At 36.8% G+C, this 16,230-nt stretch overlaps 1 protein-coding gene across 2 annotated transcripts in view; it reads left to right on the top strand.

The window, feature by feature from the left end:
* PDK3 (pyruvate dehydrogenase kinase 3) overlaps positions 1–16,230 on the top strand; it is a 58,356-nt gene that overhangs the window by 33,260 nt on the left and 8,866 nt on the right. For both annotated transcript variants that reach the window (XR_007510298.1, XM_049835072.1), the window contains exons 4-9: positions 3,472–3,656; positions 5,785–5,874; positions 9,452–9,529; positions 11,648–11,724; positions 12,924–13,025; positions 13,637–13,747. Coding sequence is in view for 1 of the 2 variants with exons in the window: in XM_049835072.1 (XP_049691029.1) it covers positions 3,472–3,656; positions 5,785–5,874; positions 9,452–9,529; positions 11,648–11,724; positions 12,924–13,025; positions 13,637–13,747 (643 nt within the window). In the remaining variant the exon portion in view is untranslated. The remainder of the gene's footprint in view (positions 1–3,471; positions 3,657–5,784; positions 5,875–9,451; positions 9,530–11,647; positions 11,725–12,923; positions 13,026–13,636; positions 13,748–16,230) is intronic.

Genomic DNA, 16,230 nt, shown 5'->3' with positions numbered 1-16,230 from the left:
CTCTTTAAAAAAGAGCAGCCAATCAAAAAAACCCCCACTGCATGTCTGTTCCATTTAAAAGGATTTTTTAGCTTCAGTCTACTCGTCACTTTCTTGTCTTCAATCTTTCAGATAGTATTATCTGTAAAAGAGACATACTGAAAACACCCTTTGTCTCCATATTTACCTTCTTATGACTTCTTTTCTTGCACTGTGATGATAGATCAAAACAGAATAATATATACAGTCATTAGGGAGTTAAATAACTTGTGTTGTGACATTCATTAATTGCTTTGCATAAGTCTATAGGCTTAATTTATTTAACAGCAATGATAACACCTTAAATAGACTTTTGTTAATACACAGAAGCTTGCTTGACTAAAATAGTTTCATATTAATAATTTTTATCATCTGTCAAACCAACTGTGTTGTCCGAAAAGTGAATTCATTATTGGCTTGTTGCACACCAGGTAATCATACACTCAGGAGAGACATTTATTTCATATTTGTGCAAAGATGGGTGCTAGGTGATAATTCCACAAAGCTAGCACACCCTGCAGTTAAGCAAGCAAGCAATTTATACAGTTTTAGATTCACCTACTTAGTTTCCGAAGTCCTTCCCCCAAGTTGTTATTGGTAGTCGCTTATCTGCCACCATTTCTACTGGGCTAAGGTTTTCTCCACTTCAAATTAAAAGTGCAGTGTTATTTTATTCCAAAGTGCATGCCCAAGGAGTGTGGGTGGGGTAAGTTATTTAGGTCTTGAATTGAGTCGGTGGTCACCATCTCCCCTGCCGCCTTTACTTTTCCCCTAGTTCACGTTTCTTTGGCAATCAGCCGGCGCCTTCTGGAGCAGGATGTTTCCTTTTGATCAGTCTTTAGTTCCTTTTGCAAGGGTATAGTTGGCAAAGCCTGCATCTTTCATACAAAGTGAAGGAGCCTACAGAGTGAAACTATTGAGTAATGGTCTTCCTTAAAGGACAATGCATCGTGCTTAACCCTAAATTAAGCATTGTCACCACAGTTAGGCCATAACTCAAACATATGACTACAACTGCATTATTTATTGTGGTTTTGAAAATATGATACGCTGAATTTTGAAAAAACAATCATTGGTAAATAAAATTTTCAGAGCTATTCTGGAGTATTTCCTGCCTGCCCCCCAACTAATCCTATAAGCATTTTAAAAATTCCTTGATACAGTCTCCCACAGTTAGAGTACAGTAAAAGCTTTGTGCCTTTCAGGGGTGTGTGGGGTGGCAAGGAATGAGTGGTAAGATTAAGGAAATGTGTTTCGATTTCTGCCCTGCTGCTTTGAAATGTGCCTATACATTTCATGTGTTCGGTCCTTTAGAAGTATCTGCTTGACTCAGTTATCTTTGAAGATGGAGCGGGAGGTTTGTCGTATCACTGCAGTAATGAAGAATTCCTTTATTGTGTGTATTTGCACACTAAGCTTCAGCTATGATTTGCTGGTCTGTAGCAGATAAACCTCCTAGCCCTTTGTTTGCCCTTCAGCATGCTCTGTGCATTTAAGCACTTTGGTAGTGGGATGTCAGTGAAGAGTTTGCCCTTGTGGAGCACGTAGGCATCATGTATATATTGTGGATAGTGGAGGTATTTAAAAACAAATAACAAAGCTGTCAGCAAATAGCAGTTAGTAGAGAGTGTTGTCAGTTATCTTTCAGATGTGATTGTAAGCATTGCTTCTCAGCTCTGTTTTTAGCTAGTGTCTCTTTGCTCTGAAACAGAGAAGCAGCATGAGTACAGCCAGGCACTAGTCTTGTCTCAAACTAACATCAGATCTCAGTGGTTACAGCTCACACAGAATCAAGACTTAATAAACATAAAAAGAGTCTACAAACCCTTTAAGCATTAAAATACTTTAAGCTGTCCAGTCAGCAAGATTGGTACGTAAGAGAACAGTCATTCTGTGCCGTGATAATATTTAGATTGGGGAATTAGGCAGCTAAAACTTCCCCTTTTTCTATACAACAAAATAGGTTGAAAGACTACTGAACTGTTAACCCACAGGCAAAAAACTGGTGGTTAGACTGAGGATGATGAAAAAAACCTACTAAAAATGAATCCTACATTCTTTTGGAGCTGGCAGTGTAGAATGGGAGAAATAATTTTAGAAGTGTATCACGTGTTAAGAATGGTATTTGTGTACTATCAAATGATTGTCTTGGCTAAGTGGTTATGAAAAGGAAGCAAGCATCTGCTTTAAATACGGTGACTAATTGGTAGTCTTAATTGGTAGTCTTTTTTACTTTTGGTGGTCTTAATGTTCTTTCCCCTGCTCGTTGCAGGGGGATTGGAGTAGATGACCTTTAAAAGTCCCTTCCAACCCAAACTATTCTAGAATTCCTTCCTTAGCTGGTATATATTCTACTTTTGATAAAAATCATTAATACATTTCTTTTCAGTGTTCATTATAAACCTACTGAGAATGTTTTGCTGTTGATGTTGTTTTAAAAAGGATCTGTAGAATTGCAGATATAGCTGAACAAGTCTCCCAGCTGTGCTTTCTTTTGAAAGCTGCATTTCACTGTATGCTTTCTTTTAAACAAGATCATGTAATCATTGTGGTGTTAATATTCATTTAATATTAGAGAATGTAGCAGAGTTGAGTAGTACTAATTTTCCATGGCTAGGCTTTAGAAAGTTATTAATAATTAATATTTCAAGTATGTATTTCAAGTTTGCATGTCGGGGAAAAAAACAATGATGAGCACTTTGAAGATCATAGGTGTTGAACTGCCTTGGCAGGAGAAGCGGAATTCCTCCAAGCTGTTTCAAAGTTAAGTGCTTGTTAACAGGTGCTTGTTAAAGGCAATGGAACTGATATCCTAAAACTTCTGAGCTAGCACAGAGGAGAGCCTGTCAGAGCACTGTTGTATGCGCTCTGCCATCCAGCGGTGTAAAAGGAAACTGAACAGAAGTCACACTGATGATAATTACCTATTCTGATAATCAAACTTCCCAGAATAGATACCAGGTAAACGAAACGCATTCAATGTTACACTGCACGGGTTGAGGTGTTGGGAAGAAGGTATGAAGTGTAAAAACTCTCAAGAAATTATGAAGGGCACTCAGGTTGTTTTTCCTGAGTTTCCTTTCCATCTCCCAGCTATTGTTGGTTACAAAGAATGAGAGTTACCATGGTGCATATGATTGCAATAAAAGAAAATCTTTTGTTCTCCGTTACCAGTGAAGAGAGATTTAATTTAAAGGAAAGTTTTGGGGAGGAATAACTTAATTTGAGGCCCTAAATATTTCACAGATCTCGTGAGCAGTTGACCAAATATTTCTCTTTAATTGGTTTATTTAGGTACTGCTATATTTTTATCTTCTACCTCTGATAATTTTTTTTTGGACTAGGAGGGATGGTAAACAGATAAAATGGTTATGCTGTGGGGAGTTGAAAACAAGTGAGAGATTGAATTTAATTATACTTTTAACAATCTGTTTCTAATTTTGTTTCCTCTAGCTTTTTAGATGTTTTAATTAAAGTCAGGAACAGACACAATGATGTGGTTCCAACCATGGCGCAAGGGGTGATTGAATACAAGGAAAAATATGGCTTTGATCCATTTGTTAGCAGTAACATCCAGTATTTTCTAGATAGATTCTACACCAACCGCATCTCTTTCCGTATGCTTATTAACCAACACAGTAAGTAATTGCTTTTTTCATTGTCAAGAACTCATTAGTTATTGCTTGTAAACCTGAAGCCATAGCTTTGCTTTGTTTTTTTTTCATACTCATGACTAATTCTTAATATTCTGTGCTAATTACAGTAAAAGATATACTGGCAACTGGTTGATTTGGTACTTTGCAGTTACCAGAAATGAATCCAAAACACCAGTATGCTTTCTTTTAGAATTGTCAGGCTTTGTCAGTGTGGCTGTTGCTTCTTAATCTTGTTGGCAGAGGCAGCTTGCATAGTGATACATGAAGTATTTTTAGATAGTAGTAGAGTAGTTGTGTCTTTCTGCTCACAAATCTCTCAACATTTTTTGTAGTGCTGACATTTATTTCATAATGAAATGCAAGGATGCCATAAATTTTGAGTAGGTTATGCGCTATATGTATTTTTATTGGTTTTTTCAGCAAGTTATCTAGACTTTCTTGCCTTCTGAAGAGGTTGAGTATTTCTAACTTAAGTTTTAAATTATATCCCTTACCTCCCTCTACTTCCTATTCCCTATTTATGAATAAATGTTAGAATCAGTCATCCTTTGTCATTAGGTTCTGTTTCATTTGTTTTTACTTACAAACTTACTTTTTTTATATTCGCATTACAGAGTGAAAGGAGTTACTTGCACAGCTCCTATTAACCCGTATGTGCAACTATGCAGAAAGTGATCTGTATAAAGTTAAGGACAGTCTTGTGATCTCTTGTAGTGTATCTTGTGCCTTTTAGCTCTAGAGCTTCATTCTCTGCCCAGTATTCTGCTTTTTATGAGCTCTTAGAATTTGTAGTATGCTACAGATAATGCAGATGCTAGAGTACTATATTGTAAGGTATTTTACTACAAGTTGTGTGTCTTTCCAGTAACCTTTTATGTGACTAACAAATGCCTTCTGTGTGTACAAATAACTTTAATGTAGCAAAGCATACAAAATGAGATAAATGTGCAGCTTATTCTTTACTTGCACCTGGGCAGGCAAATGACAGATGTAAAACCAAGTTAAGTTAAAAGGCTCTCACGAAATACTTCTAGCAACAAGTAAAAATATTGTCCTAATAGAGTTCTTGGGCTGAGTGCTAGCATAATTTGCAGTAGTTCTAAAATATTAAATTTATTTAATTGAACTGAAACGGCTTTTCCTATGGACACTGTCATTGAGCTGGTTGAAACTTAAAACTGCTTATAGATGCTTAAAGTTTAGTTTTTAACCTTGTGCAATTTTGCTATGTGAAGCAATGTTAATGATCCATCCATGATGGCAAATATTAATCTTGAAGCACTGATGAAAAAGACAATTGGAAAGCAGAATGCAGAAACAGGATTTTATGTAGGTTGCATTTCTGTTTCATATATTATTGACAGACTGTTTCTTACAATGCAGTTCTGCAAGGAGCGGTCTGCCAGTGTATTAGCTCACCATGACTGGAATAGGAAAAGCTTTCAGATCTTGTCTTTTGCTCACCTCATACTGCATCTGTTTTATATTAGAGCTGACTAACTTGCTAAAATAGCAGAAAATCACTTCTGCAAAAAAGTGTGAAACCTTTCTACTTCTTTGAGAGCTAAACTCTTGGTGAAGGATCTGGCAAGTGCCAGACCCTTGTGCAAAGGAGGGAGTGGGGAGCATACTGCTGAGAGTCGGGGAGAAAGGCAAGTGAGACCTCTGTGCTAGCTGTGAAATTGCAGCTTAGGTGAGCGTAAAAGGCGTGCTTAATGCTGTCTTACAGTTCCTCAGTCCTTTTTACTATAACATTTTCACTGTTGTGAGTGCTTCTGTTCTGACATAATGCTATGAATGAAGCATTTTACGTTTTAGTTTTATCTAATTTTTGATAGTCCACTTTGAAATGAAGGTTTTCACCTTAATCCTCCCACATCACTATTTCTGCTTTAACTAGCCTTAGCTATAAAAAATGAAAAAGTCAAAAAAAAAAAAAAAAGAGGAGGGAGGCAAGTAGTCTTCCTAAACAAGGATTCCGGCAATGTGCTAGAGTATCTTTTTACTGAATGATGCACTAGCCAGTAAGTTTCAAATACCATCAAGTTTAAACTTTCCAGGCTGCTTCAAGTGTAATAGGTAATTTACTGCCATTTCTTTTTCCTTTCAGCACTTCTTTTTGGTGGAGATATTAATCCTGCTCATCCCAAACATATTGGAAGTATTGATCCTAACTGTAATGTGGCAGAGGTGGTTAAAGGTAAGATGAAGTTAGTATTTCTGTTGATTTAAAAAAACACACAGAATACGCATAAATATGTTATTGAGATACAAGAGACTGAAGGTGATTTTAATTCATTTAATAAAATAAAAAAAGAAGAAACGGAAGTTCTGCAGTTGCCTACAATAAAGCTATGGGCTTATTGAGACTTTCTAATGTCTCCATTATTAAGAATGGAGAAACTTTTTGGTATGTTAACAGAACTAAGAAAACAATAGAATTTTTTAATAACTTTAATCTGTCCTTTTAAATATCAGATTAAGTATCTAAACGTTTTGTTAAACTTTAGATGTTTTCTTCCCTAAAATACTAGAAGCAGGTTCTCATGTACTGCTTTTTTTATCTGATGCTGGTCCTAAAGAAAAATGAGAGTAAGCGAAATTTTCCGATTTGTTTAGTTAGGCCTTTCGGTAAAATGTGTGCAGTAGTACAGATGTTCCAGTGAAACTCCCCATTACTACGTGCATCTGACCGTATCACAGCCTGTTCTCTCTTATACAGAAGGTGTGTACATGATGGTTGTTCCTGAATGATCTGGCATGGTCGCATTAGAAATCCTGTTTGCTTAATGTTTGGAATGTTCATATGCTTTCAGAATGTTAGTAAGTAGGCATGAGGCTATGCTGTCTGCTTAAGAACTTGTTTATTGAAGATTCATGCTCTGGGTGTATGTATTTACAAATACAGGTCTTGCTGTAGGAGTGAAATCCACCCTCTGTCCTTCACTGCTGTTTGTGCAGCTCTGAGAGGGAAAGAATATGTTTCTTGTCTTTACTTTCTATCAGCCTTCAGTGAAGTAAGAGGGAAACCTTTCTCATGTCAGACTTTGACCTGCATGAGAGCTTGCTTTGTAATGTAGATGTTTTTTACTGTTATGAAGGCTTCTTGGCTTCTAGTTCTTTTTGGCTCTAAGGTGGCCTCTTTTCAGCAGCTTTCTTTTCTTTTGATTGATCTTATTCCCCTTTGACTTTAGCATTGTATATGTTAGTCGTGTTGTTTATTTAGATATTCCTTCCAATAGCAACGTTTGAATCTATTTTGATCATCAAATTCATAGTTGCTGCCTTGGACAGAGGAGTACATAGTGTGAGAAAGTGGTCAGTCCAGTTTTCAAGTCAGTAGCTAAAGAAGAAATATCTGAAGAAATAATCACTAACAAGCAGAGGGCATTGTAAACAGTATCCAGTGTTGTCTTTCAAGGAAACAAAATGTCCTTAAAGACAGATGCTGTCTGAAGTCAAGGTGATTGAGGCCACTTCCTTGTAGAATTAGTAGAGGGATTAATTTACATTCTGTATTCTGTGCTAGCTCCAAAATATTCTGGTTCACAGGCAGCATTCTGAGCAATTTGTCAAAGCTGAGATGTTGATTTTGGCACTGTATGTGGCAGCTACAAGCTCTGTATGCCCTTCCAACATTGAAGAAGTGATTTAAACATCCACTTCTTACTTCAAGCAGCTCCACCAAGTATTGTGTCTGTAACTGGCTGAGGTGGGGGTCTGTATCTCACTGACTGTCCTATAATAAGATTTTTGAGTTGACGGCAAATCCGAGCTTGTTCCTGGAGCTGGGATTTTAGACGTACTGATAGATCCCAGCCACAACATGAAGCGTGCTTTGAACTTTGCAGTCTCTTTTACAGTCTTAAGACTCTGCCAAAGAGTTGGTTTTTAGAGGAGGGTAAAATGTAAGACTGCACTCAGACTCTCACATGGTTTTGCTAGGGGCTGGATATTTCACTGGATCGTGAAGTGATGGTGCCTTCTGTTCATCTGAAGGGTGGTAAGGTATCTACTTCTTAAAAATGGATGAGAGTTCTACATTAAATTTAGGGAGGCTAAATGGATTTATTCAGAGCTTCTTTGTTCTCTGAAGATTTGTATAGTGGCTGTGTCTGCTCCACATCCGTGTATTGAGAGGGCTTTTGGTTTATTCCTACACAGTTATTGATTTGCTTTTTAGAGGCCTTGAAGTTTTTTTCCGCAATAAGAATACAGCTCCTGCCCCCTGGATCCGTATCTAATTTTCACTTTGATGTGGAAACACTGAAATATGGTAACGTATTCCTTTCTCCATGTAGATGGCCTTATGGTCATAGTAGCTATATTGCTATCTTCAGCTTTTGATGGCTGAGTCAAGACTGTGGCTGTGCTTCTTATGCCCCTTTTTTCTAAAGCACAGGATTACTCCCAAGGCCATCAGAAGTTCTGAGTTGATTTTAGAATATCGTGTAAGTGTAGGTATCCTGCATCTTTTTTTTTCTAAATTATGTGTATCCCAGGCTGAGGTTCTCTGTACAGCTTGGATATTAAATAGGATTTTGATCTTTTTACTAGGACACCTTTTATTGTGTTAATGACAGGACCCTTTTAGAAAGTCTTTGGAGCTGACCGTCTTGACATAAGATTCTTACTGGATAGCTGATTCTGTGAGATGTTCCTGGGACTTGATCAAGAACACTTCCAGTGTTGATTAGTTCCATTTTACTAGACCTCAAGTACCATTTGTGTCAGCCTTGTGTGATATGTCTAGCCTTGTGGATGTCAAACAACTGATAGAAACTTTTTTCAGATAACAGCACGTTATAGATCATTTCTGTAGACATCTTGAAGGAGGACAATTACAGGTAACCAGCCTGTTCTGAGGACTAGTGGTTTTACTTTTTGTGCTTGTCACGTAGCTCTGAGTCTCGGCAGTGACTGTTTTCTTTGTAGTGTCACTTTGGACAGGAGGAAGAAGGTACGTGCAGGGTGAGGTCAAATGCAATTGTTATGATATCTTAGCAAATTGCTCTCTGTCTGCAGAACTGCCCATCTGTTTATGTGCTTGCTTTTAGCCCACACTTATTACAAGGAAGCCACTTTCGTTAAGGTACCTTAAGCAATGTAGTTAGAGCATCTTTGAGTTTGTGGTTTCTCTTTAAGCTAACACTTGCTGCTTGTTTCTAAAATATTTTTGCAAGTGAGGTACCAGAACCACTAAGAAATCTTTCAAACACAAGGTGACTTAAACTTTCTTGCTGAATTTTGACAGTGCATAAAGCCTGATTTGGATTATGGGGAGGCTTTTTTTTGCTTCAGTGAGAAAGAATGAAGAATCTTAAAGATTCCAGCTTTGCCCCTGAAAGACCTTGAAAATCAAGTATTGTAAACAGTATTGTGTTTGGAAAAACTTAATTTATGGTTGCAGTGTCATCCTTTTTTGAGATGGAAAGAACAAGCATTAAATTGTGATCAAGACTTGACAAATAAGTAGATATTATGGTCAGCCTAAGATTATACCCTTCTGGTTTTCAAGCCCTGAATAAAGATGAAAAATAGCTTTGTCTCTAGTAATCCGCTTTTGTTTGTAGAGCTTCAAATAGAATTTGCCCTTTCTTGACAAATAGGCTATGAGCACACAGAGAAAAGGGAATTAGAATGGATACCAGTTTCACACTTGTAAACTAGTTATCAAAATGAGTGTTCTGCTTGTAGTCTTTCACATACAGGGTGAACTTTGCTAGTCGTCTCTAGATGATTTTGATAAACCCCTGTTCTGTTCTGTTGTTTTGTAGATGCCTATGAAACAGCTAAGATGTTATGTGAACAGTACTATCTGGTGGCACCGGATCTGGAAGTTGAAGAATTCAATGGTAAGTGTGAAATTAATTTAAGTGATGTATGTAAGAAAGCATTTCTAATATCTGTGACTTCTAGTTTTGTTAATTATTTGTAAGTTCTAATTTGAGCTCTGCAGTTCTGTATGCAGAGTTACTTTTCTTCTTCTGATGTAGACATGGGCACCTGAATGAGAATTTATCATCATGACCTCTTTGCTTCTTGATGCTGAATGCAGAGTGCTATCTGCTGAATTCGCTATCACTTTAGGAAAATAAAGTGGTCAAGAACCTTTATAACTGGGAAGGAGACACACCTTCCTTCTAACTAATCTTTTAATAGAGCTGAAATTTGTTTCATTTTGAAATATGCTTATAAATTCCACTGTCAGTCTCTGCACCAGTGGTGAGCTCTTCTGTGTAAGATGGTGAAATTAGGAATTTTTTTCATAGTCTTGCTTTAAGTCCTATGATAACTTCTCACACGAAAATCTATTTCAAGTTGATTGCAAAGATGAAAATTGGATGCTACAAAACTGATGAGAGTCCTTGTCAGTGTATTGACTGGTTTTTTCATAATTTCTACTGAAAAAGGTAGATTATTTTAAGTTAAAAATATAAATTTTCTTGAGTGAGCCTCTCAAATTTTAGACAGCTGTCCAACCATAAGACTTAAGATGTTTCTAAACTTCAGCAGAAGAATTGCAAAAGTCTCAGAATAGGTAACACTCAAAATGGAGAGTGTGATATAGGGGAACATATAAGTTGCTCAAAGTACTATTTAATATTGTAGAAATACTTCTCTATGCAAAGTGATACTGTCAACACTGATGCATTACTACCACCCCCCCCCCCCCCCCCCTCCGAAAACCAAAGGACCCAACCTTCCCCCCTCCAAAATGGAGTGATTTTGGAGCTAAAAGTACTGAGTACTGCAGCAGAGGAATCAATGCAAAATCAATTTGAAGGCCTAAGTAAAAAGATCCAACAGTAGAGAAAACAAATTGCTGGATCTCATACAAAAAAGTGAGGGGAGAATTGCTAGTTACCTTTAAACTAGCTTATTAACATGAGGAAAGAGACTTTGCAAATTACCTCACAAAAGCAACAATAACATGTTTTCTGTGTGTACTCTATGCCACAAATGAGTACAAATCAGCTGTCTTGGGTTTGGTGATGTGTAAGAATTGGAGGATGGACTCTGACAAAATTAACATAATAAAACAGCAAGTTGCCTTGCAACTAATTATGCAGAGCATTGTCTTGGTCTTCTCTTTTTCCTAGGAGTTTTCACTCCTGTGTCTCTTAAAGTAGTAACTGGTGTTATCAGCCCTCAGTGCCAGAAAGGATGAAGTTGTCTCTAGTGATGTTCTGTGTGCATGTTTGTATCTTCCTGCGATTTATGAAGCAGACATTTAGGGACTTTTCTTCAATCTGAACTGCTGCTGGGTCTGACAAGCTGTGACTGTATAATTTAATGCCAGTAGATACTTCAGTGTTCAGGGGTGACTGCATCTTCAGCACCAAAACTGTGTTGGAATGTATTAAGTGCAGCTGTATTTTCCTGCAATATCAATTGGCACTCTAGCATTCTGAGCTGTGCCAAGCTGTACACCTCTGCCGAAATACTAAAACCAGGACAACAGTGAACAAACAATTCAGTTATGATTTGGAATAAGAAAACTGTGATATTGTTTGAAGTATATTTTGAAAGTTTTTATGAATAGTTTACATTTTATAGGTTTTAATTAAGGTAAAATGTAGTTGGTTTTAGAATATTTAAACAGTGAATTTCTTAAAGAATCTTGTTGTGCAGCAAATATTATGCTGAAATATTGTCCCACGTAACTGGGAAAGTTCTCTTAGTTAACATACATTGTCAGTATGAAACCAACCACTGCTTAGTGAAGTTTCATATCTAAACAAAGTCTGCTGACATAGATGTCTGAAATCGTCATTAGAATGTTTTACTTCAGGTGATAGCAGTAACTGAAATTTATGTTTTTACTTCATGGAACTAATCTTGCACTTGGAAAATTAGAACATGCTTACATGCTTGTCTTTGCCTACAGTTTCATGTTATTCCTGTCAATAGAAATGCTACAAAATGCTGTTTTGAAAAAATATTTGTCTCTTTTATTTTTATTTTTTCAGCTAAAGCTCCAAACAAGCCTATTCAAGTAGTCTATGTACCTTCTCATTTGTTTCATATGTTATTTGAATTATTCAAGGTGGGTTGCACTTGTTAATATTTGGAAGGGTTTTGTGAACTTACATTAGTGTTGAAATTGAGATTCTTTTCAGTTACAGCTCTTAAATGTTATTTCGGTTTTCCTTCAGCTTATTCTTAAGCAAGGGTTTGAAACTGTTAAAAGCTAGGTTTACAGCCCCGTCAAGCCCTTGTGTACTTAAAAAAATTTCTGTGTTTTCCTACTTCTCTTTTTGTGCTTTTGCAGCTGGTGAACTTAAAACACTCATAGTCTGTTTTTGCAATGATGATATATTCATTACCTTGCAATTTTCATAAGCTTGCTTCTTTATCGCATATTTGAGGACTGGTTAGGATCAGTGTCTTTTGTTTATTGTGAAAACAGCCCATAGGTTTTTGAGTAGCGTAAATGGCACGCTTTGTATTGTTTTTATTTGTGTTTTCTGAATAATTGAAACAAAAGTGAAAATGAAAGTGAGAGCTTTTGTATGTGTTTGAGTAAGATAGGTGGTCTCTAGGTGGTGCAATTGAACACTAGAAATTCAGGGGAAGAAAGCATTTGGCTAGAGAGAAACTTCCAAAATAATGGTATTTTGGGTTTGATTTGTGACACTTGTCAAGTACATTCATTTAAATCTTCCCCCAATTTTGCCATTTGTAATGTTAACTCTAGGGTAGAACAAGCAAGAATTTGTATGCTACTTGTAGGTATGTTTTGGTACAAGTCATGAAATGGTATGAAACTACTAAGTTGTATCTTAAGTAATGGGAACCTGTGACGGACTGGCAGTGGAAACTCTGTTGATAGATATAGTAAAGTCAGGTTGATAGATGGTAACTTAACAACTATGTGACCCAGGCGGAGAAAATCAAAGCTTGTTCTCTGTGGCAAACATCACTATTGCTGTTCTGCAAAGTGGAGGTTAAGGATATTGTCATCCCTTATATATAATTACATGATTTCACACAGGAAAAAAAATATCTTGCTTTATGTTCTCTGACTCTATAACAAATAGATAAAAGTATGTATAATGGAGTTCTGATGAAAAAGTTTAACTGGACAGTTCATTGACTTGAAAGCACTTCTTGAATTTGTTTTAAATGTGGCCTTTTCTGTCTTGTATGGAAATGTAGCACAGAGTATCCAGATTCAACAATTGTTACAAAAAGCACATATGGTAAAGTTAGAATCAAAGACACTGTTTTTTCCTTTATCTTCAGAATTCAATGAGAGCTACGGTGGAATTGCATGAAGGTAAGAGAGAAGGCTATCCATCGATCAAAACCTTAGTCACTTTGGGGAAAGAAGATCTGTCTATTAAGGTAAATGCCTGAAAATAATATGCAGCTTACAAACCTGCTAGTTTTAGAATAGTATGACATGTCATTTGAAAAGGCAAATTACTGTATCACTTCTGACACATGCTTCAAATTCATTAGAATAGAATACTTTCAGTTGGAAGGGACCTACAGTGACCATCTAGTCCAACTGCCTGACCACTTCAGGGCTGACCAAAAGTTAAAGCATGTTGTTAAGGGCACTGTCCAAATCCTTCTTAAACACTGACAGGCTTGGGGTGCTGACCACCTCTCCAGGAAGCCTGTTCCAGTGTTTGACCACCCGCTCAGTAAAGAAATGCTTCCTCATGTCCAGTCTGAACCTCCCCTGCTGCAGCTTTGAACTGTTCCCTTGGCATCCCATCACTGGATCCCAGGGAGAAGAGCTCAGCACCTCCCTCTCCACATCCCTTCCTCAGGAAGCTGCAGAGAGCCGTGAGGTCAACCCTCAGCCTCCTTTTTTCCAAACTAAACAAACCCGAAGCCCTTGGCTGCTCCTTTAACATTTCTAAAGTTGTTTAGGTAATGCTGCTTTAGTTTTGCAGGGGTTTTTTTCAGAACATAATGTTTAAAACTCTTAACTTTTCATTCCTTAGATAAGTGATCAAGGTGGAGGTGTACCTTTAAGAAAAATAGACAGATTGTTTAACTACATGTACTCAACAGCACCCAGGCCCAGCTTGGAGCCCTCAAGAGCTGTGCCTTTGGTAAGTGATTGCAATATATATTTAAATGTCCCTTTGCACTACTCTGGTTATACGCTTCCCTTCACTGCAATCTGCTGGATCAGGTTTTCCACTGAAGAATTGTTTATTATTAGCAACTCTATGCAGGTAAAACATGTCAGGAAAAAATGGTTTCTGTTATCATCATTTAGTCTTTGGAATAGAAAATTGCTTTTCTTTGTCTTGACGTTATATTTTTAGAAACAACCACTTCTGCATAAGCACAGTATTTTCAATGGGTTAATGGGCAGGATTTTTAGTGCTGTATTAGTGAGAAGGTGGATAACCTAATGAGCTCCTCTTTGGTGTGTAAATTACTGTTTACCTAAGTTTCCTATAATAAATGTAAAGGTGAGCCATGCTGTTAGAATTACAGAACTTGAGAAGCACCTCTTGGTAATGCACAAGCTTATATTGAACTTTGAAAATTATTTTTATATAAGTTATGGACTGTAAAAACATTTTAAAAAATAAATTCCCAAACCTCCATGTCATAGGAACACTTTGGGTGTGTTCCTGTTCAGTTGGAAATATCTCATTTGATACTCCCTTCTGAGATATATCGGGGTCAGATTTCAAACAAACAATTTCCCCATAGTTTCTTCTAAGCAGGGAATTATTTCAGAATTATTTCAGTGTTGAATTCTTTTAGCAAGCATGATTTTAAAAATTATTATTAAAATGAAATTATTATTTTTAATGTATTTCATTAAGTTACATATTGGCTCATTGTGATAAAAATTATATGGCTACTGTTCCATTTGACTGGCTTTCAATAAGTGGATTAATACTGATACTGTATTCTTGCCTCTTCCATCTTTGTTCTCTATTGCTTCTGATGCAACCCTTTATCTTCAACCATGTGAAGAAAAAGTTGATTCTTTGAGAAATTTCCTTATTTAGGAACACACATCTAGCATGTTCTTAAGGGATTTTTTTTTTTCTGCTGATACTTCTGTGCTTCAGGTGCCTTCAGGCAGCTAATAAAATGTGGTGCAGAGTGTGACTATTTTTGGTATAAAATAATTAATAGCGAACTGAGGGTAAAACCAGTTCAGAGTGGTTCAGAGATAATAAAAAAATTGATGCCACTGTGGTAGGTGTGAAACCCAGTTCCATATCTGCATTGATTTGATATTAATCCTTCACAACTCCTAGCTCTACAACACATCTTAGTAATATGTTTCAAACTTTTGCTTTTCCATAGAAAATCTTCTTGAATGGGATGAGTGATAGGGAACAGGCTTAATTCAAATAGAAACTTTTTTCTTTGTCAAGAATGGTAGAATCTTTCTTGATTCATAATCTGCCTTTGTTCTGTCTCACTTTTGATCAGCAATTTACTATATCAGCCTACAAGGATTTCCTGAAACTTGTTCCCACTATAAACTTACACCTTGATTACCAGTTGTATTCACTATTAAAATGTCTCTTCCTTTGTTGCTCTCTGATTGTAAAATGTGTTCATCTTAGGACTGACACTATTTTTTCCCCATGCATCTTTAGCAATGTATTCCTGTATATATTTCCTTGTCTTCAAGACCGCTTACTTTGATACTTTGATTCTGTGGCATTTATACTTGGTATTCGTCTACTGTATTCCATTTTCAGGACTCGTTTTTCCTCTTTGGTCTGTACGTCACTGTAGTCAGACCTGCAAAGTATCCTCTTCTCTTGTGAACCTGACAGCTTTTGCCCCGTGAGGCTGACCGATGCCTGTATGTGACAATGTTGAGAAGAGTTGTTAAGCTCCATTACTTATATGTGTGTGCAGAAAGAAACAAGTCAAGAACTGGGAGTCTGTGGCATATCTTTCCAGTAAGAGGAAAAAGGACTTAGCAGTGAAGCTTGACATGTTCTGTATTATGGCCCAGATTCTGTTACAAAAAAAATTATGCTATACTTTGTCAGTCTAGAAACAAAAATCCTTCAGCAGTAAGGTTCCTCATAAATCCTCTTCAAAGTCCATACAGAAGGCGATTTTCTTTATTGTGTAGTGCTGAAGACCAAACCACTTAAGAATTGCTCGAGAAGGTAGGTAGGTCTGTCTGTGCTTGTCATTCTTGACCTAGATAATATTCTAAACTAAATTGCAGTGCAGTGTAATTAGACATATTCTTCTGTTCTAATGCTCCCTCCCCTTGTTATATGATCCCCTGTCTAGTTTATGAAATAGTCATGGCCTTTGGGAGGGGAAGAGGGGGATCTTTTTGTTGATTGGTGAAATTCTTTCTCAGTGTCATTGCAAATGTTGTTTAAAAACTGCTGAGAAACCTTGTTACCATGGTAGCATTCAGATTCTAGCAGGTCTTGTGTGCATCCGTACCGCTATATACATAGCGGAAATGTTAGAAACACATGGTGATGTTTAATGATAATTAGGTTTTCTCAAAGAATGTAATGATTCTCTCTCTGGCAGCATTTGTTTATCATGGGAGAAATGTGGCTTAAATCAGGTTTAATTA

The sequence above is a fragment of the Accipiter gentilis genome, chromosome 32, assembly GCF_929443795.1.
Source record: "Accipiter gentilis chromosome 32, bAccGen1.1, whole genome shotgun sequence".
In the NCBI taxonomy this organism is placed as follows: Eukaryota; Metazoa; Chordata; class Aves; order Accipitriformes; family Accipitridae; genus Astur; species Astur gentilis.
The sequence above is the reverse complement of the archived record's forward strand: the minus strand, read 5'-3'. Positions and strand labels throughout refer to the sequence as shown.